Raw genomic sequence first — 22411 nt, 5'->3', positions numbered from 1 at the left:
ACTTTACCTGGGGAAAAAAAGATACTGAGATGAGTGACATGATGATTTCAGGGTACTTATATGGCCCTCATCTTCATAATATCTGAGTGCTTATTCCTATCCCAGTCCAAACCAGGACAGCATGAGTCTCTGTCCCCAGACAAAAGGGATATTTTGAACAAGCATCTGAACTTTTGGATGTTACTTAGATCAACCCTGCAAACTTTCTCCTCTTGAATAAATAAGCTCAGAATCATATTTTTGTTGCATGACTTAAGGATGACCCTGGTTAGCTTTGACTAATGTGATCCTCAGTCAAATAGGATATTGCTAGAGAAATTCCTGGCTTAGTTAATATCAGCAAGCAGTTCTTCTGGACTTTATTCGGAAGTCCAGATACAATCATATCATTGTTTATACACACTTCTTGAAACTCCATAACATTCTGAAAAATCTAGCAATTTACGCATTAATCAAACAGAACTAAAGATCTTTCACAGTACATAGGCATTATCAAACATTTATTAGTTGCACTATTTATTGTAAACAAATGTTATTTTTTGTTCTGTCACAAAATATCATTAATTTTATATTTAAATATTTTAAAAACTAAATTGCTTTATAATATGCATGTTAGAGGTACATTCTTACCCTGTGTTATAGAGCGAGGTAGAAGAACCTGTATTCAGGCATAAAAATCTCTCTCTCACTTTCACCATCTGCAAAATGAGGATAATATTTACCTACAACAGATCCACAGGAGATTTGCAATGATTGATGTTTGTACATGGCTTTAAAAATGTAAAATACTTTATCAATAAAAGTGCTAAGTATTGAGGTAAATATTTTAAAAAATGGGCACCTAAAGACAGGCATCTAAATGTACTGTCATCTTCCATTGGGCACCCAAGTTTTAAATTTTTGCCCTATTAGATCATTTTAATATTATTTTAGTGAAAACATTCTTGTATGGTCTTCCCTCCTTCTCCCTCCCACCCTCAAATTGCTTGCAAATGTCAATGCAAACACTGTGGTAATGTTATTATTAAAGTCATAATGTAGGGGGAGACTTTGGCAAAGCAGTAAACCACTATGGCTTATTGCTAAAAGCAGCCAAGACAGCAGGCTGTAAATTGGCCATTCAGCAGTCTCAGTTTAACCAAGGCAGGAGGGGAGGGGAGTGGAGGAGGGGGGGGGGGTTTGGGTGCCACAGAAAGGGCAGCTTGACCCCACATCCTTCCTGATAAGAACTGTGTTGAAGTTGCTGATACATGCATCTTAGAAGAGCAGGATGTGCCCTAGGAATGTCTATTGGGGCCTCAAGGCTGCAAACTCTGGAAAAACTCACACCTGGTTAATCGAAGGAACCTCTCGCTTGACCATTGAAACTGCTTACTTAACAAGTTTGCTTTAACGGACATGTCATTCTATTACTAATGTATAAATAAGAGGGAAAAGTTTGAGGTGGGGGACTCTTCATGACTGGACTCTCCCTCTGGATGCATTTTGTGTTCCCCACTAGCAGACGGGCTGCCGTTGTGCCACTCGAGAGCCACACTCAGCTTTGATAATTATCAAGGGTTGGGGGAGTTTTACTAACCTGTTGCAGACATGTGTATAAGTGCTTGAGACTAAGTAAAGTTTAGCTTTAAGTGAAAGCACTCTTGTGTTGTCCTGTTTGTGCCAGCCATCTATCGGTTGGACGGCCATGTCTCCCCTGATTTATTTCCTGACACCACCTTGCACAGAGTAAAAGTTACCAAGAGCTTTAGGTTGAAAGAACCCCGGGTAAGAATAACAGCATTTTTGGGCCAAAATCGTCTGTGGTGTATGTCCCCTTAACTCAGAGCAAGTAAATCAGGGATAAATTTAGCTTGGTATAATTCAACATATAAAAGAAACTAACTTAAAGTTCAATAGGTAGGAGCCACAAGACAGCTCAATACTACTGTCCGGAAGTGCTGGCCACCTCCTACTGGTAGGTGGGTCACACGTGACATCTCTGGAAGAACTGTGTTTTTGGGGGGCATTCAGGGAAACATAAAAACCAGTTATAGATTATTCTTGGGGCCCCTTTTGGGTGTGGATTGTTCATTCTCCATCATTGTACAACATTGTTTTCTCTCTTCAGGCTGATGAACTCCAACAGGGTTACACAGTCCTGTGAATGTACTGAATGTTGTAGTTGTTTTTCAGATGATACTACTTGGGTTTGTAGATGGAAAGGATATTCGGAGAATAAAGTGGCTAGATAGTCCCTGTTCCCAGATGGGCAAATGAGGGATTCTATGGATGTAGGACTTTGCTATCATGCTTTATTTCTGTATGAACTGAGAATCTCTGTGACTATGTATCCAGTCCTTCAAGTTCTCACTAGAGAGAATGGTCCATTAAAATCAATGCAACTATTGTTTATGGAGCATTTGCAGGACCATTTCCTAGGGTTGAAATTCCCGGTCTTCTGCAAATCAGATAAATTCCCTCTTTCTCTTCTTACCACTTCAAATATGAAGCTCTTTCCAATTTCAAGGACAAAATAATGTGAACAGTACACACCTGTCAAGCGACATAAGCAAACCTAGGAGGATAGATTGTGTATGTGATGAAAGGACCATAAATGTTAAAATATCTCCGCTACCTAATATGATAAACTTTTTTCCACCATCTCATTTTAAGGCTTAAATGGCTAGTCAGTTTACAACAAATAAAAGGAAACACTAATTTAAAGAGCCTAGGTTCAAACTGCAAAATTTGCTGCTGTGTGTTGGATCTGTTCCTGAATCTATGAAGTCAATGGGAGTTTTGCCATTCACGTCAATGGCAGCCAGATTAGGGCCATGGTAAAAAACACTCTGTCTTGAGATTACCATTTGAAAATGATAGCAGACTTAAATTTTGGACAACACATTCAGATGAAATATGGCAATTTTGGTCTTGGATAAATATTCATTAAAGCTGCAATTGGAACTTAATAGTCAAATAATATGAAAACATTTAATACTCCAAACAATTATATTTGAGATATTCCTTTGATTGTCTGAATTTCATTTAACATGATTTTTTTCTAGAAACTTCTGAATCAATTCTTTTAAGGATATTGCATCCTATTTCTCTTTGCATGAGATATCTACTTATTTAAATTGCTCAGAAATTATTCAACTTGATCTTGCTAAATCATGAAAGAATTAAACATGACCTATATCACTTGGATATAGTTATGAAGCACCATCCTTGCACATCACAGAATCAATATAATAAGCAGGATGCCCAATCAATTGTATGTGCATTCAGTTTTATATCCTCATAATAATTTCATTTAATGTTAATGAAATTCTTTGCCAAAATAATTTTTTGTTTGCTGGCTTTGTAATAGAAATGACAAATCTATTTATACGTAGTATTAGAGATAACAAGACTAATTACTCTTGAACAGTATTCCTTAAAAATAAGAGGCAAATAAGTGTGTATCTGGTATAATGCACTGCAGAGCTTGTGAGTGTTGTGCCTGTGTTGTGGTGCCAACTTAAAGCTCATTGAAATGCCAAACATTGCTCTTCCCTGTGCCATTGCACTTACAGATGCATGGTACCTCACAAACATCCATCAGACCTTTAGTATGTATTTTTGTATTCATGCTTTTAATAATGAATACTCCTTAATAGTTTACATCTTCATAGTATAATACAGACATTAACCAATTACTCTTTATCTAGTCTGAAGACATGACATTATTGACCTAAAACAGTGGTTCTCAACCAGGGGTATGTGTATCCCTGGGGGTATGCAGACATCTTCCGGGGGCGGGGAGGGGGGGTGGGAGAGGTACATAAATTCATCTATATATTTGCCTAGTTTTACAACAGACTACATAAAAAGCACTCGTGAAGTCAGTACAAACTAAAATTTCATACAATTACTTGTTTATACTGCTCTATATACTATACACTGAAATGTAAGTACAGTATTCATATTCCAATTGATTTATGTTATAATTATATGGTAAAAATGAGAAAGTAAGCAATTTTTCAGTAATAGCGTGTTGTGACAATTTTGTATTTTTATGTCTGATTTTGGAAGTAAGTAGTTTTTAAGTGAGGTGAAACTGGGGATACACAACACAAATCAGACACCTGAAAGGGGTACAGTCGTCTGGAAAGGTTGAGAGCCACTGCCTTAGAAATTTTAATATTCTGTATGAAATATCTGATCTGAAGCCCACTGAAGTCAGTGGAAAGACTTAGTTTTAATGGACTTTGGATCAGGCCCTAAAGCATTAATTCAGAAGAAAATCCCAATTCAGGAAGGGCACTTAAGCGTGTGCTTAAGTCCCACAGAAGCCAATGCTTTCCGAATGGGATTGTCTTAAGTAAGTGCTTACCTGCTTTTCTGAATTGGGTCCTAAGGCTTCCACCTACCAGCAGAGATACTTTAGGAACACTTTTGCTGATACAGACTAACACTGCTACCACTCTGAAACCTGTTCCCCAGGCAGTGGGTGATGGGTATTCCTGATAGCTGATGACTACACACATTGAAATGCAAGTCGTTGCATGCTTAAATTCAGTTCTGCCTGAAAATGAACTGCACTGAACAATTCACCAGTCAACACAACATTGACTGGAGAAAGGGGAAGTCCCTAGTATCACTTCAAAGTTATAGTGTCTTTCTATATGGAATATCTCAGCACAGACATGAGCACTGAACACCCCCCACTCCCATTGACTTCCTCTGGGGGTTGTGAGCCTTTTAGCACTTCTGAAGAACCAGATCAAAGGCTGAGCAACCAAAAATCTCAACATCTGGCCACTTTTGAAAATTGTGGCTGCAGTAATTTACCCTCACTAGATGGATGGCGTAAAGTAGGGAAGTAGCAGGATGCCCATCGTAACAATGGTAAACGGAGGCAGCCAGAGACAGTGACTTGGAGACAGGACAGGAACCCAGTTGCGGATCCGGTGCTTTCACCACGTGGCTGTCTTTTCCCCCGAGCGGGCTACTTTGTTGGAGCGTCCAGCATGGATCCAGCTGAGGCTCTGCCAGCCCCCGCGCCGTCCTGTACTCATCACCGGCCTGCAATCCGCCCCCCGAAGCAGCGTCAGCGGTGCCGCCTGCGTGTCCCCACCAGGCTCAGCCTCAGCCCCACCCGCGGGCTAATGACTCAGGCGGCGGGGCTCTCCCTTGACTTGCCTGGGGCCCGCCTGAACGGGCTCGCGCGTCTCCCAGTCCTGACGAGCAGCCAATGGGAAGTCTCCCCGGCCTCCCACACCCACTCCGGCTCCTTGGTGCGCGGGGGACCGCGTGGCGTCAGCCCGCGCCCCGACCAACCAGCGCCCGCCTCACCCAGCGCCCGCCGGCCTCTCCCCCACCGCCCTGCCTTTAAGAGCCCGTGAGCCGGAGCCGGGCGGCGCAGGTCCTGGAGCGGGCGCTGCTCCGAGCTGTCCGGGGCCGCCGCCAACCGTGCTCGGAGGAGGGCGTGGACAGCGCCTGGTCCCAGCCGCCCCGGAGAGCTCCGCGCGGGGGCTGAGCTACACCAGGTCCCCCAAGTGGTCCCCACCCCCTTCCCCGCAGCTTTAAGGGCTCCTTGCCCCCGGGGGCTCTGTACCCCGTGAGCCGGCATGCTGGCTTTCCTGGCGGGGCTGCTGCTCTCCCTCGCCTCCGGGGCCAGCTGGCGGGGAGTGAGGGGCCAGGAGAGCCCCCCGGGGAGCCGCTTCGTGTGCACCTCCCTGCCGCTGGACGCTGCCCCCTCAGGCTGCCCGCTGCCCCCTGTCCCCATGCAGGGGGGCGCCCTCCCTTCCGAGGAGGAGCTGAAAGCCACCGTGCTGCAGCTGCGGGAGACCATCCTGCAGCAGAAGGAGACCATCGGCAACCAGCGGGAGACCATCCGGGAGCTGACCAGCAAGCTGAGCCGCTGCGAGAGCTTCCCCGGCCCCGACGGCAAGCCCGGCACTGGAGGGTGGAGGAAAGAGTTTGCCAAAGGCAAAGACACGATGGGGGACCTGCCCCGGGACCACACCCAGGTCATCGACCAGCTGAGCCGGACCATGCAGACGCTGAAGGACCGGCTGGAGAACCTGGAGGTAGGAGATGCTCCGGGACAAGCTAGAGCCCGGCTGGATGGGGAGCTGTCCCCGGTGCTGCAAAGAGGGCAGCGGCGGCGGCTGCTGCTGTGTATGTCCGTATAGCATTTTTAATCCGCGGTGCCATGTCCACGGCAGCGCCAGGCTGTAACGAATAGCCCTGGGGGGACTGATGTCACCCACTGAAAATACACGGCCTCTTTCGGAAGGGCAATTCACGAAGTTGCTCCCAGTCACAGACTGAAAGGAACCGGCATCGCTTCCCAGAAGCTACAGATGGTTCATCCTGCAGCTGGGGCTCGCCAAGAGCCTTTATTTAGTCCACTTCTGGGTCAATCAGTTATCTAGTCTCCCCCCTCTCTTCTTAGGGGCGACTCTAAATATATACCCTAGTGTAGTGACAGCGAGGGCCCACGTTTCCTTTGCGGCATAGGAGGGGAGGTTTGAGAAGAGAACTGGATGTGGGGACTGTACTTTCTGAATAAAAGGGTGCTTTAGACCGGCAATCTGCGGTGCAAGCCCTTGTGCTGGGTGCATGTTAAATTGTTAATGAATTCCTTATGTGTTTATTTAAAGGGTGGGGGAGGAGGGAAGTGACGCTGCAGGAGAGGCTACAGAGAATTGATTTGTTGTTTTTAGTTAATGGAAAATCGAGTATCCCTCTTAGTATGTCCCTGCCCTTAAAACGGAAGAGAAGAGATTTGTGGGTTTTATTTTCCTGCTGTTATGAGCTTAGCATCTGTTTTTAATATTTTTAAATCTCTGCTAGTGCTGAGAACGTGCCTGCGTAGGGCTTGGACTATGATGCCGACATGTCCGGCCATATGACCTTGACATAGGGTGCTGAACAAAACAGCAAGGCCCTTGAGAAAGTTGTGAAGTGTGGGTCATAAAGACCATAGGATGCTTTCATGAGAGCTGGTCGAGAGTGAAAGCCAGCCATTCAAAGAACGGTACAAATACAAAGCCTACTGAAATCCGTGTAAAGGCTCTAATTGACTTCAGTAAGGCTTGGGTCAGGCTCACAGTTAGACACAGCACTTGTGGCAACGTTTGCTTGGATGGAAACTTTTTTTTTCCAAGCAGAGTGTTGGGTTTTTTCCCAGACCATGGCAGAATTCTAGGTGTTTTCTTCCCCCACCCCATTCTGATGTATGTGATTCCCAAGAGGATTTAAAATGATTTATTAAAAGTTCATGTCTAGTCAACCATTACTAGCTGTTCTTTAACCAGAATGGCTGTTGAATCTGTTTTAATAATACCTCCAATAGTATAGGTTTTAAAACATTTTTCAAGGCATTCCCTCATTGGCTACTTCCCCACATAGATTACAGTGCTTGGGCCTTGCCTGCTGCTGGAGATGAGGCTCTTCTGGAGTCACACTGTCTAGCATATTATGGGACTGTCCCAGAATATGATTCACTTGGCTTGAAGTAGGCAGGAGGATTGATATGGTAATAGATATCTGCTTAAAAATTACTTCCCAGAACTGTGTTTTGGGACCTAACCCACCACCTTGGAAACTCTCCAATTCACGGAAAGCTTGGTTCTCTAGAGCAGTGCTTGTAGCCAAACAGCTTGCATTGCTTAGAGGACGAGCGGACTGCTTCCAGGGATAGACGCTTGGCACAGTGACTCGGCTGACCTGGCAGCTAGAGAGCACATAATCTTTCAGAAAAGATGGACCTCAGGTAAATTTGAAAAGATTTGGTCTTTGATTTAATTTCTAGCAGATGGAAACTGAGATGTCATTCTTTTCTCCCCTCTGCCCTATTCCTTTCTTTCTTTACCCTCCCTTTCCGTTTCTTTGTTTTGTTCTCTCTAGTTCTCCTGTTCTCTTTGGAAGAGAACATTCAATAAAAAATAAATAAAATTTTAAAAAGGGCTGCTTCTCAAGGACAACTTTGAAAGCTTTTCCTGTTCAGTGAAACATTAGTCTATTATGCTGCTATTTTTTGAAGCATCTCATGATGGCATTATAATTTTGGTGGGGAAAACAAGCTCTGGCACTAAAATGTCCATAGAAGATAAAACTCTTGGTTTCTAACTGTAATTTAAGTAAATCAGAGTCATTTGGGATAAAGGCTAGCCCACTTTGACAGCTTAAACAAATAACTTCCATAATGGGTCACTTTCAGAATTGATTTGATGAAACATCTGAACTCTTGTTTGTTAAATCATTCACTATTACCAAATTAAAATACCCCAAATGTCTATTTTGATTTTTTTAAAGTAATCAAAACATTTTCTTGGTATAATTTACTCTGCTTTAGTGTCTTGTAATGTCATTTTTCATTTTTTTTTTTCATTTTTTGAAAATGTGCAACATGTAGCTATTTGAAATACATCAAACTTGGCTTCTTGAATTTATTTTATTGAACGATCTTCCTTAAATGTATGACCTTTCATTGATATGAAACAAGGGAAGCATTAAACAAATACATTGGTATTAAAGAAATGAGTCTATTTCTTTCGTTAGCCTGATGAAAGGTTTGAACATGACGTTGCTTTTTAGCATTTCTATTATACTTTCAGGAGAGCTTAGTGTTCTGGGTTTGAAAACTGCTTTCTTCCTTGGTCATGAGCAGACCCACATTTCACAATTTTTGCTTTTTCAGATATGGCATGAAATCTTTCTTTTCTTTTTTCCTTGAAGCATCAACTCCGAGCCAATGTGTCATATGCAGCCCTGCCTAATGAGCTTCGAGAGATGCTTCAAAGGAGGCTAGGAGATCTAGAGCACCAGCTTTTAAGCAAAGTGGCTGAACTTGAGGATGAGAAATCCCTGCTTCATAATGAAACTTCAGCCCATCGGCAAAAGACAGAAACAGCCCTGAGTGCATTGCTAGAAAGAGTTTCTGAACTGGAGAAAGGTAATTTAGAAACAGAATTTAAAGCCTTCCCTGAATTTTCCTGTTTAGCTTTCCTCCTTTTCTGCTGCAGTATTAAAACTCAGCATGGTCTTGTGCTGAGGGACTGGACTATGTATCTGGAGATCTGGGTTCAATTCCTGCCTCTGTCACAGACTTATTTGACAAATGACTTTGTCCGTACAGTTTCCCATCTCTAAACTGGAAAAAATACTAGGGTTTTGAAGATGATCCCTTAAAGTTTGTTGGATGCTAAGATATGGGGGCCATCTAAATGGAGAAGGGGAAAAAGGCAATTCTCCTCAAAAGTGCTTTTGACACTTTATTAGATCACATGATTTTAGTGCAGATAAAGTTAGTGAACACAAGTTGCCTATTGGCATAGGCTGCTGCAGCTAGCTTCACCCTCTAGATCTGCAAGCACTAATTATGCCACTAGCCCCTTTCCACTTTTTCTGTTGAATACACCATTGAGACACAACCTTCGGTTTTCATTAGTGGTGAACATTGCCTCTGAGATTCAGCAGACCTTGAAGCATTTGTCCTATCCCAAATGTGCAACCTTCAGGTTTTACAATGGATTACACGCGGTGCCACTGGGCGACTTTTAATCCTAATCATTTAATCAGATATGTAGATTAATTATTACTGGGGACTGCATGTGTGAGTGCTCCACTTATTTAACTTACAAATGCATGTGGCAATGAACGACAAAATGAAACTGTCGGTAAGGACAATATACCAACAGAGAACTGCATAGCATTAGATTATCCTTAAATAATCTTTATAAGAACAGCAGGGTTGGACAAGAACTTGCTTGGGTGAATGGGCTGTCTGCTTAAAAACAAATTGCACGTTTTTGAAAATATACCCACTACAAACATACACATCTCATGAATTTTAAACTACAGACTAATGGATCCATTTGTTCAGTACTGGGCATATTCTTTTCATTTAAAAATGTGCAAAAAGATGTCTAACTAGTCGCTTAACATTTTCCCAATATCAAAACTGAAGTCTGAGCTGCAGTGAAAATGTCTGAGATGTAATAAGCTTGGAGCAATGAACCCTTCCAAATTAACAAGTTTCTCTAGAACCTTTTTAACGAAGACTGTCTATAAAAGTGCCTTGAATTGCAAACTTACTGACACTTGTAATACTGGGCCAGAAATAGTGTGTCCCTATAGGACACAGGTCTTCAGAGAGAAGTAAGAGTCCAATATCCAGTGCTTATAACTCTTTGGGGGACTAAAAACAGCTGAGAGAACTTTTAAAAAAAGCTGATCTCCCAAAGATTTCTAAAGTGTTGATGTGTTTGGCGCCAGGAATTGGGAGATGTGGGTTCTTATCCTGGCATTGTTACTTTTCTCTGCAATTCTGATGCAACTCACTTAGCCTTTCCTGTGCCTTACTTTTCTCCTTCTGTAAAGCGGAGGATAATACTTGCTGTGTTTAATTCTTGAGACTGAGAAATTCAGTCCATTAATGTTTGTGAAGCCCTTTGGGATGCTGTAACAAAAGGAGCAATACAAGTGCCAAGTATTAACTTTAAAGTGCGGGTCCATTTGCAATCTATTTCTGGGCAATAGATTGTCAACCATCCCACAGTGCCACAATCTCTGGACCTTGTATTTGTCCTGGCAAAAGAATCTTTTGTAAAGGGTAGTAGGAGACTCTGGAAGAGTTCTGACTGGCTCTTGATTTTTTGATATGGAGGTGTAACAGATGATTGTGGACTCCAAGGACTTGCCTACCTGGTGAAGTAAAGCACACTAAGGGTGATTTCTAAAGCACACTGATGTGTGGCTCATTAATTAGTCTGTATAGACCCTGCTGGTGCACACCAAAGGCTCCATAGGACACTTTAACATAGCGCTATGTTAAAATGCGCCAGAGAACGTTTAGTTAGACTGCAAGCCACTGTCTCTTACCATGTATATGTAACCTAGCACCTACCATTACAGCTGCAAATGTCTTTCTTTTTGTTCGTTATCATAGTCAGGGCTGGTAGCACCACCTATATGAGAGGCTGCCTGACACTCCCCAGGATAAGACCCTGTTTTTAGTTGCTTTTGGCTTTTCCAAACAACTGTTTGGGGTTTGCAATTTTCCAGGCCATGCTGAATGGCTTTGGCTGAAGTTCTCAAAAATATAAATAAATAAATCAACCATTTTGAAGATCGAGGGTAGGGGAATTTGGCCATGTTAAATTCTAGTTCTAGTTCCCCATGCTTTGGAGAAATTTGTCAGAAGCATGACCATTGTCAAGCATGTGCCTTTTGATAGCCCCCATGAAAGTTTGGCCAAGTTATACGTCTTTGAAAAATCAGTTTGCACATGTTTAGTGGTGAATTCTTTGATTTGTAGCAGTTACATTTTTGAAGATGCCATCCTCACTGAGCATGCTTGAGCCTTGGAGCACCTGCTGACTAGGCTGTGCATGCACTATCCTCAGACAAACTGAGCATGCTCCCTGGAGCCCATAGCTACAGGGGTGAAGCCAGACTTTCCCTGTAATTATTGCTCCGAGCTGCTCTGGTCATGGCTGGGGCCAGGCACTGGAACCAAGAGCGGGGAGCCTGTCTCTCCTGTGCTCTTGGTGACCTTCCCACCTTTGCCTGGCTGCTAACAAGGGGAATGTAGAGGAGGAAGCCATGTGATCCACATGCAGAGGGAACGAAAACCAGACCTGGGAAAGGAGTTGATTGGGGCAAGGAGTCTGAGACTCCCTCTGGAAGGAGGGGAAAAGCTAGGACTGGTTGGCTAAGGAGAGTGGGACTGGGAGGCAGTGAGAAGTGGGGTGGGGTGGAGTGGAAGAACCAGAACCAGTTGGTCAGGGGAACACAGACTGAGTCTGGCTGGACAAGGGGACCAAGAACCAGTGTGTCAGGGAATTGGAAGGAACCAGGGCAGAAGGGAGGAGAAAACCGAACTGAGGAGGAGCTGGTGTGTGAGGGAGAACTGGGATTGTCTGGCCAAGAGACTGGGGCAAGAAGCTGTGGAGGATTATGGGTAGGGGCAAGACTGAGATTGGATAAGGAACCTGGAGAGGGAGACTGGGCCTGGGAGACAGTGGAGGAGATGGATCAGAAGAGGAGTTGGTGGGGGGAGGAACTAGGCTGGGCAAGGAGACTAGCCCTAAGTGTAGGGAGGGGGAGATTAGGAGTGTTTGTGCAGCAGGGTGAGGGGGTGATTGAGACCTACAACTGTCTGGACAAGGAGATTAGGGCTGAGACACAAATCTTGAGTAATGAAGACTGGGAATGGTAGGAGAATGAGCCAGAGGTGGGGAAGAGTAGGACAGGGAAGGGGGTCATGCTTCTGGGGAAAATGCACAGAAGAGTCTGTGCCCACTAGAGCACCCCCCCTCCAGAGCCTGGAATGGAACCCAACATTCCTGAGTCTTGCCATTCCCCTGCTGGCAGCATATATCTGTGACCTGGCATACTGGCAAAGTATGTCTCAACCCTCTCCAGTGCTGGTCCACATAGTGGATGGGTCCTACTATTGCTATCGGTTACTTTGTTAGCACAAGTGGCAGAGGTCTGTGTGGTGGATCTAAAAGTTCCCTGCTGATTATGATGCCAGGTAGAATTTCTGAGGTTTATTCTTTTCTTTTTCTTTCCCCCAGTTTGCTTTAAAAAAAAACCTAGGAAATTACAAAAACTCATGTTAAAAGTCAAGGAAGTTAGGAAATACCAGAATTAAGATTGCACAGGCAACCCTAATTTGGTCCCCTTGTATCCTAGCACATTATGCACAGTCTTTAATTACATGCTCACATATTATTTCCACATGATCCTTGCCTTGTTCAGTGCACAGACTAGACCTTCTCTGGGGATGAATTGGGGTTGTGTAGTGAAGGAGGCTATTACAGAAATTTGAAGGTGAGTAAATGAGGCAGAGGACTTCAGGAAGAATAAAGAAGGTATGATGGATAAGGCAATTGTATATTGCCCTGGAGAACTGGATTCGATCCCTGCTTCCTATATATGTGATGCTGGGCAAGTCAAACCAAGCTTTTCACAGGGAGTCATGAATTGTTTTCCTCCTCTTTCTGGGTGCCCAACTGGACCCTGCGGTCTAATTAGCAGAATTGCTGAGCACTCAGGGCTGTAACAGAAGGCAATGGGAGCTGTGCTTTTGAAGTGCTGTATAATGCTAAGTATTAGAGCTCATCAAAAACATTTGGACACAATTTTCCACTGGACAATACCATTTAGTCAAAATCAAAACCTATTGTAGTAATATGTTGATTCTGATGAAACTTTCAACAGGAAAAAGTTGAAATAATTTAAGTCAATTTTGTTTTGACTTTTGTATTACATTAAGATATCTACATTATGTTGTATAATAAAAGATGAAATAAACCAAAATTATCAAAGAGAAGTATCTTGTTAGTGCCAATTTTTGTGAATTCTACAATAAGCCTCAAACTTTCTTCATTCCAGTTCAGAATGAATCTTAAAAATAAAACAAAACAAAAAAACCCCACCTTCCACAGAATGGAAAGTAGGTACTCTGAGATCTGGATCTAGTCATGTTAAATTGGTCTCCCAGACCTAGTGAATACTTCCCCTTAATCTCTCTGTGCTTTTGGTCCTCATCTCTAAAATGGAGACCATGATACCATCTCATCTTGCAGGGGGTTTGTCAAGATACATTAATGTTTGTGAAGCACTCAGATACTAAAGTGGTGAGTGCCATAGAAAAGGCCATGGGGAAAATAATTTAGTTTTTAGAGCTGCCTTTGAATAATGGGGAGTAAATTAGGTCTAGGCCACACACTGGACAACAAGGAGAATTCAAAATATAAATAGCTGCTTATTGAGCGCTGTTCATTCTGTGCACTGAATGAGGCAGGAATCCTATGGAAAAACAGTATGTGATCATATAATTAAAGACTCTATTAGAACAAACACACAAGGGAGGCAAATTGTTCAACCTTAATGTAGGTTTGTGCAACCTACATGCTATTTGAACATAGCCTGTGTGTAATTCCTTAAATCAGTCAGTTAGAAAATAACCTGTCTTAACTGAGTTCAGCTTTAGATAAGAAGTCATTTAAAACGCATGTAAAGCTTTTTTTCTCTTTCTATAACCATAGGAAGCAGTGCTTTTAAATCACCAGACGAATTCAAGGTCGGTCTCCCTCTTCGCACAAATTATTTATATGGGAAGATCAAGAAGACTCTGCCAGAGTTGTATGCCTTCACTGTGTGCTTGTGGCTGAGGTCAAGTGCTTCTCCTGGAATTGGAACACCATTCTCCTATGCTGTCCCTGGGCAGGCTAATGAAATTGTGCTGATAGAATGGGGGAATAATCCAATCGAATTACTAATTAATGACAAGGTGAGAACTAACTACTTTCTTGTCTAGAATAGACAGCCCAGGTAAACGGAGATATTTTAAGGCCTGAATCTGCACTATAAAAAATCTCAGGTAACTTTTCGACTGACTTCAATGGCAGCAAGATCAGGGCACTAAAGTTTAAAATAAAAAATGTACGTACTTTCACAGAATGGCTTTGAATAAAATTAGGTGATGCTTTTGTTCATGAGAATAGGTAATGTGGTATAGCTGGATAGGCTTCACCTATGCTTGTACATTACAATTACAAACATTTAGAAATCCTGGGTCTGAGTCGCCTCTCATTCACACCATTTTAAATCAGGAGTAACCTCTTTGAAGTTAAACCAGTTTAGAGCCTGTATAAAAGAGATCATAGTCAAACCAATTACGTTCTTTTTAAATTAATAGGAATTTAATATATCAGGTTAATTTTATGCCAGTTTCATTCTGAGAGCAAAGAGAATAAGGCATATGTCAGACTTATTTTTTTATTTTTTAAAGTATTCTACTTACTAGGTCTTCAATTTATGTCAAACTTTTCCAACTGTTGTCTTTGTCTATAAGAAGTTTAATTATCAGGGACCTCTCCTACAAAGTGTCAAACACACAGTAAAGGTGCTCGGCACATTGCAGAATCAAGCCTGAGAAGAAATACTAAAACCCAACTTTTCAAAATTAAGTACCCTGAACATCTCCCCTGACCCCCACCCGTAGTTTGGGCTAGCTGTCAAAAGAAATTGATTTAGAACTTGTAAACCTCAAATTATGTCATTACACTACTTACCTGAGTAAAAACTAGATTGTTCAATAATGGCTGAAGTGAGTTTTATCAAAACTTGGCATCTGGCACTGTTCTGTGTGCACAGAGGGGTGGAAATCTCATAAACACCTAATCCCTGGGAGTATAGTGATAGGGTTGCTAAGATACCTACAGTACAATTCAGATGGTTCACAGTCCATGTAGTGGGTTAAGAAATACTTATTAAAATACCTTGTTAATATTTTTGGCTTGTGTATGTGGGGAGAGGGGGAAAGGAGGTTGTTAAGTTCTCTCTAATGTTCTCCCCATTTGTAGGCTTGTTAGCCTACACTGTTAACTGCTTGTGCAAGGCTAAAAATATTCTTCTACGCTAAGGGTTGATCCAAAGTCCACTGAAGCCAGTGAGTCTTACTATTGACTTCTGTGTTGGATTATGCCCATAAAGGGGCCTAAGCCTGTGCCCCTGGAAGCCCACAGTAAAGGTCCCATAGACAGTTTGAGTAGGAGGGGCTCAAGATCGATCTTGGCAAGTAGAGTGCAGCAGTATTTTCTACAAATGCCACAGGCAAGCCCCAGGATTGAAGGACTATCCTAGCACGAAAACTGAATGGAAGGTTAGAGCTAAGCATGAAGGGATTTCAACAACAAAGAAATGCTATGGACTAACCTGCAGCATCAGCAGGAATGGTGGTAGCCCAGGCTCTCGTACCTGTGGTATTTAGCCACAACTGGAGCAGAAAACATGTCTGTCTTGCTGAATTCCCAGTGCATTGAACATACCTCCACCCCTCCTTTCATTGAGATGATTCTCTTTTTAGCCATTTGCAGTGTAGCTGTAAACCTGGGACAATGTAGAATGACTTGTGTTTAAATTTTCTATGGGAATGAATGTCTGTCCTGTATCAGTGTATGAAGACACTAGAATAGTAATAAAGCCTTGGTCGGTTGCCATTATTCAAGGGCTGGCACTGCCAGACACAGGTCTCCGGTATTCATTATTGTTATCTACATGTAGGTTGCCCAGCTCCCTCTCTTTATTAGCGATGGAAAGTGGCATCATATCTGTGTCACGTGGACAACTAGAGATGGAATGTGGGAGGCTTTTCAGGATGGAGAGAAGCTCGGCACTGGGGAAAATTTAGCCCCTTGGCACCCAATTAAACCTGGAGGGGTCCTGATTTTGGGTCAGGAGCAGGTGAGTTGAAGAAAAATTTTTCTTATAAAAATAACCAAATCTCTCTCCCTTCTCTAAAAGCAGAAATTAAAGAAAAACCTACTGTTTACAAATAAAATGAATTTGGAATTCATAGGACTGCCGTTGTCCAGTTATAAAATACCATTCCCCATGCTCCATGTGTAACATCTGAGATGCATGACAAAGCAACAGATATTTGGTGGAACCAGTACCTATTACCATGCTGTATTTCTCTTATTTAATATTTCCTATTGCAAGTCTTAATTTAATGCTAAAATATGAAGCATTGGTTCTGTTACTTTTGCCAGTGATTCAAGGCATTAGTCAGATATGAATCCTTTGAAACTGATTGCTGGCAGCTATATGGAGGCTAAATACTCTGTGGAAATAGGCTGAATTGGATCAGTTATGATGCATCTGCACATAGTGATGGACAACTGCTTGCAACAGTAGTTGCCGTGCCTCCAATCTTCAGGCCAGCGCAATTTGTTCCTCTTTCAGGGAGAGCACAAGGAGCCCCTTCCTTTTCCTTCCACCCCCTTCATAGCTAGAATATTGGCACTGTTCCTCTATGAATGCGTAGAGGAATCAAACTATTATGGCAACTGAGCACTAAACCCAAGTAGGGGGCATAATGGAGAGGCTTGTGGCTGTGTCCGGGGTCCCTTCCTGCCCTGTCCCAGAGGCAAACCCACTGGAGGCTGAAGCACATGCTATGCCTTTGTAAAGGGGAAGAATAGGCCACTTTTCTCTGTGGTACTCGGAGCTCTCCAATCAGAAGTCATCCGACCACTCGCTATACAGTGACTTATGTAACCAACACGCTGCAAATTGTGATATTTGAATATTGGCAATGGCCTTTACTAATAATTTTTGTAAAACAGAAGATATCTTGCTATGAAATTGTCAAATTACCTAAGGAATAAATTGACAGATTTTGTGATCTTTTTCCATTGAAAAGGAAGTGAGATTCACTAAAATTATTGGCTGTAAACTAATTGCTCCTTGCTCATGTCAGTCGCTGCATAGTAGATGCTCAAGTTCACCATTAAAGCACTGGCGAGCTCTTCTGTAAAGCTTTCCCTCTGCCTACTCATACTATACTTGGCTCCAATCTGTACTGCCAACTCACTGTATAATCATGCCAACTCAGTGTAGCTCTTCGCCACTTGCTAGTGGCTGGACCATTTAAGGAGTCAGACTGCTATTACCTCCAACATGATGTTGGTCCTTTAATACAGGCAATAGAAGCTATACTTTTTTTTTTAAACCCAGAGGTCCTGGTTCAATCCCTGCAGATGACTGGTCCAGGGGCATGGTTATATTTACTACTATAATTGCATAAGGGCTCAAACCAGCACACTTTACACATGCATAGTTATCACTGAAGATAACAAAATCTAGTCTGGGCAAGCACTACCCAATCAGGCCTTAAATCAGCTCTAATATATTTTTTTTAAGGCCAGCATCTGTATGCCTTGCTCCCAGAGGTGAGCATGAGTAGCTCCTCTGATTTATGACTTTACCCTCTTGCTATTGGAAATGGCGTTCACACTCTTGTGATACAGCACACCAGTTCTTTGAGACATGAGCTTCTAAATGCTTGAAAGAGCAATATTTTGTGAAAAGTAAAACAAAGACCATTTAGAAATCTTGGTGACTAGCATTTTGCACTTGCATTTCACCTATTGCGGGTAGTGTGGGTGGCTTCTGTAATTTTAAAGCACATGGAAAAACCTGTTCATCTAATTCTTTTATTTTTTATTCATAAAGGACACGGTTGGAGGCAGATTTGATGCAACTCAAGCCTTCGTTGGGGAGATGAGCCAGTTCAATATCTGGGACAGGGTCTTAAAAGCAGAAGATATCATGAATATTGCTAACTGCTCTACCAACATGCCTGGCAACATCATACCCTGGGTTGATAACAATGTTGATGTATTTGGAGGTGCAACTAAATGGCCTGTGGAGACATGTGAAGAGCGTTTGCTAGATTTATAGCTACAATCACTTTTCTATTTAAGTGCCCCATTTTATTAGGACAATCCTTGTAAGGTCTGTCACACTTATTTCCCTACCAAATGAATTGGGGGGTCGGGGGGGGAAATCCTGAGTAAACTGCTTGGGGACAAATAAAGCTGGTAGCTCTTGGCATGAATCCTGAAGATGAAAGAGGCTCAAATAGCAGTTGTCTTAAGGTGGATCCAAAGATACCTATTGAGTTCAATGGACTTTGGATCAGGTTCTTGCTTGGTACATTAATTCTTCTAGGGGAATCTGTTTTGCAAATGTTACCTATATCAAGTGGAAAATTGCTTCTCTCTGATAACAGGCAAAGTGTACACCTTGGTATTGAATCTCCCCTCCCCCCCCCCCGTATTCAATTCTTTTACAACCTTTTTAAAGAAATGAGGTAATCCTTATACTGCATTTATCACACCGTAACTCAACACACCTGAGATCTGCAGAGAGCAGCAGCAGAGTAGCCACTACCCGCATTACAGAAGGTAATTGCTCTACAATTTAGACAAGTTAGAATCCTTGCCTTGTGGTATGTCATGACCGAAACACTCTGCCTCCTTCCCCAGACCTGAAGAAGAGCTCTGTGTAGTTCACAAGTTTGTACCTTCTTCCAACAGAAGTTGGTCCAATAAAAGATGATGACCCCCCCCCCCACATCTTGTTGCCTCTTTTAGGTCATGAGGGACTATATAATACAATGCAAATGCTATTCCACTCCAAATTCAGAGACCAGGCTAGATACTCAGCTGATGTAAATCAGCATGGCTCCATGAAATCAATGGAGCTATGCTGATTTATATCAGTTTATACCAGCTGATGTTCTGGTCCCCAGTCTGCATGTGTTCCCTCTGCTCCTCCCCACTCCCATGGATTAGGTGATGGTTGAATGACTGTACTTGTATTTTATGTAGGTTAATGAGTATGCTGCATTTATCTCTGATTTCAATCACTAGTCTTTTTCTTTTCTAAATACATATAAAATATTTCTAAGTGAATTTCAGTTTTACTCTGAAAGGCCTTTTTATAAGCAAGTGCCAAAGTTCAGTTTCCATTTGCTGAGAATCACTAATATATATATTTTTCCAACATAAGTCTCTATTGCAGACACTTCCTGTATTATGATGGTCCTATGTGCTATGACTAATGTGTTGGCTTTCAATTCTTGTTAATTGTCATGACTTCTGTAAGCATTGAGCTGACTTTACAAAGTATATTTTATTATGCTTTTTTCTTAATACTTTGGGGACAGAGTTGTATTTTCTTGGTATTTAGTGACTCTTTGGTTTGTGGCTTGCAGATAGCATATGTACTGTACCAGAAAGAGTTAATACTTATTGATTTAAAGAAAAATGATTTTTAAAAGAGGAAATTTATAAAGTTAAATACCATATTTTATTTTTCATCTTTTGAATTGTAAGAATCTCTATAGTTACAGTTCCATTTGTTGGATAAAGTTACATAATCCCACTAATGTAGTATGATCTTAAAGGAAAAATTCATACAACTTTTAATTAAAAAATGCACTGTAAAATCACTACTTTCCTTTATATTCTTGCAAAGTACCATCTGCTACTTCACAGTGCTATGATTTTAATCATTTTTTAGACCTATAAACTGTGCCTCTTAAAAAAAAAAAAAAAAAAAAAAAAAAAAAAAAGTGGTCTTCTCAAATTATATTTCTATTTCCTTTATTCCAGAATGCCATACAAACTACAGCCCCAATCCTGCACTGACTGACGTGTATGTACCCTGTACACCCAGGTGGCTGCAGTCACTATTAAGTGGCATGTAAAGTCTTTTGTAAAAAGGCATTTTCTTTCACCACTGTGGCACAGGGAGCCAGACCTACTGATAATATGCATGAGCTTCACTTGGGGAGTAGAGGGGGAGAGAACCCTAAGTACCAATGCTGGCATTCACTTTCTCACACCCTCTCCATGTTCCCATCCACAGCTGGGAGGTCTTGTCTAGGCTTGGGGAGGGAGGAGTGTCTCTCCCCCTGCTTATGATGGCATGAATTATGTAATTTGCATTGTATTGAGCAATAGTCACAACCCTTCTGTAGCTATACTATTCCACACTGTGGCAAGAGTTCAGAGGGGAAAGCAATGGATGCACCGCAGGGCAGGTAGGCCAAGAGCTAGTGGGAATGATTCCCCTCCCTGGAGGGGTACAGAGAGAGACAGGGCAAATGCCAGGGGAGCACATAGCCATAGCTACTCTCAGGGGAAGGGTAGTAGGTGGCAAGCAAGGAGTGAAGAGTATGCTACACAGTGTGGTGAAGGCAGTGGGCTAATCCCCTTACTCCTATACAAAGTGTCAATCTTTTAACGTCTCATCAGAAAGACCCACACCAAGTGAATTAATCAGGAGCAAAGTTTACCTGCCTATCCTGTAGCACCCACCAATAGCACACAGAACTGCAGTCTTCAATATAAGCCTTAAAACAACAGGTGTCCTGACCTTTCAACCCCCTCTGTCTCCATGTATATCCCAAAGAATCTGAGGAGATAACATATGCAGCAAATAATTTTGAAATCTATAACTATCAGTTACATGGATCAGAACTGAGTGAAATGATGTTGTGCCCTATGCATAAATTGTTCATCAAATTGCTAGACATAAACTGCACTGAAGACCACAGGGTCTGGTAGCAAGAGATTAAGGTCCTAATCCTGGGCCCTGTGTAGGATACTTGCATTGGGCTGGTGGTACAAAGTAGGTTTAAAGCTGGAGGATCTAGACATTGAAACACCCCTCTGCATAGAAGAAGCCTCAGTTGGTGTACAGCTGCTGTTGCAGCTCTGACACACCCTCCTCAGAGAGGACTCTGGCTGAGGTATCTGTATGTCCCCATTTTTCTCAGCTGCCAGAACAGCATTGGGGGGCTGGGAGCAGCCTGGTGTAAATTAGAGCAACCCTGAACAAAACAGGGTTGCCTGACTCTGGAGTGTGGTTAAGATTTAAAACATTCCTACTACAGTTATCAAACAAAAAACAGCAGGACATTGAGCTGAGGGGCTCATATTCTTCCTTCATCCCATTGGGATGATAAACAACTAGATCCACCACTCAGGCCATCTTTCTGTCTCCATCCCTCTCTTTCTCTCCCTCCTTCCTTTCCTAATCAAACTGGTAGTTACCTCAGGTCTACTCTACTTGGAGACCCAGCCTCTCTCCAAGAAGAGGCTTTCAGGAGTAATGGGTGGAGCTCTGACTCAGACACTCCCCCATATAACTGGGTCTCTGCCCTAAAGAGCGGGCCTAACAATTCACAGCTAGAGCCTTGGGATCCTTTCCGTATCTGAGGTAAGCAAAGGCCTATGAGTTTGTTGGTCCTGTGGGTCCTTATTCAGAAAGGTGCTTTAGCACATGCCTTACTTTAAGCATAGGAGTAATCACATTGACTTCAGTAAAAAGAAAAGGAGTACTTGTGGCACCTTAGAGACTAATCAATTTATTTGAGCATAAGCTTTCGTGAGCTACAGCGAAGTGAGCTGTAGCTCATGAAAGCTTATGCTCAAATAAATTGGTTAGTCTCTAAGGTGCCACAAGTACTCATTTTCTTTTTGCGAATACAGACTAACACGGCTGTTACTCTGAAATTGACTTCAGTGGGACTAGTCATGTACTTAAAGTTCAACACATGCTTAAGTAACTTGCTAAACTGGGGCCTAAATCAGGATATAACACAACTGTGCAATCTACTCCACTGAGCCTCCCAGCTCCACCATCTCAAAGCTTGCGGATCCCCACTGTATGGGGAGGACTTCCTGGAGTGTGGGGACAGTGTGGGGCGATACCTGGCTCTCCTAAGTGTTCTCTGCCTTTTCATAGAATCATAGAATATCAGGGTTGGAAGGGACCTCAGGAGGTCATCTAGTCCAACCCCCTCCTCAAAGCAGGACCAATCCCCAACTAAATCATCCCAGCCAGGGCTTTGTCAAGCCTGACCTTAAAAACTTCTAAGGAAGGAGATTCCAACACCTCCGTAGGTAACACATTCCAGTGTTTCACCACCCTCCTAGTGAAAAAGTTTTTCCTAATATCCAACCTAAACCTCCCCCACTGCAACTTGAGACCATTACTCCTTGTTCTGTAATCAGCTACCACTGAGAACAGTCTAGAGCCATCCTCTTTGGAACCCCCTTTCAAG

At 42.5% G+C, this 22411-nt stretch overlaps 1 protein-coding gene across 1 annotated transcript; it reads left to right on the top strand.

The window, feature by feature from the left end:
* Positions 1-5328: 5328 nt before the first annotated feature.
* NPTX2 (neuronal pentraxin 2) lies at positions 5329-19736 on the top strand. Its single transcript, XM_084640862.1, has 5 exons — positions 5329-6056; positions 8713-8929; positions 14034-14278; positions 16054-16233; positions 18007-19736. Exons 1-5 carry the CDS (start codon positions 5595-5597, stop codon positions 18232-18234), a joined length of 1332 nt encoding a protein of 443 aa, XP_084496988.1. The 5' UTR covers positions 5329-5594; the 3' UTR covers positions 18235-19736.
* Positions 19737-22411: the final 2675 nt, after the last annotated feature.

This window comes from Lepidochelys olivacea (genome assembly GCF_965140295.1).
Source record: "Lepidochelys olivacea isolate rLepOli2 genome assembly, chromosome: 10".
NCBI lineage: Eukaryota > Metazoa > Chordata > Testudines > Cheloniidae > Lepidochelys > Lepidochelys olivacea.
The sequence above is the reverse complement of the archived record's forward strand: the minus strand, read 5'-3'. Positions and strand labels throughout refer to the sequence as shown.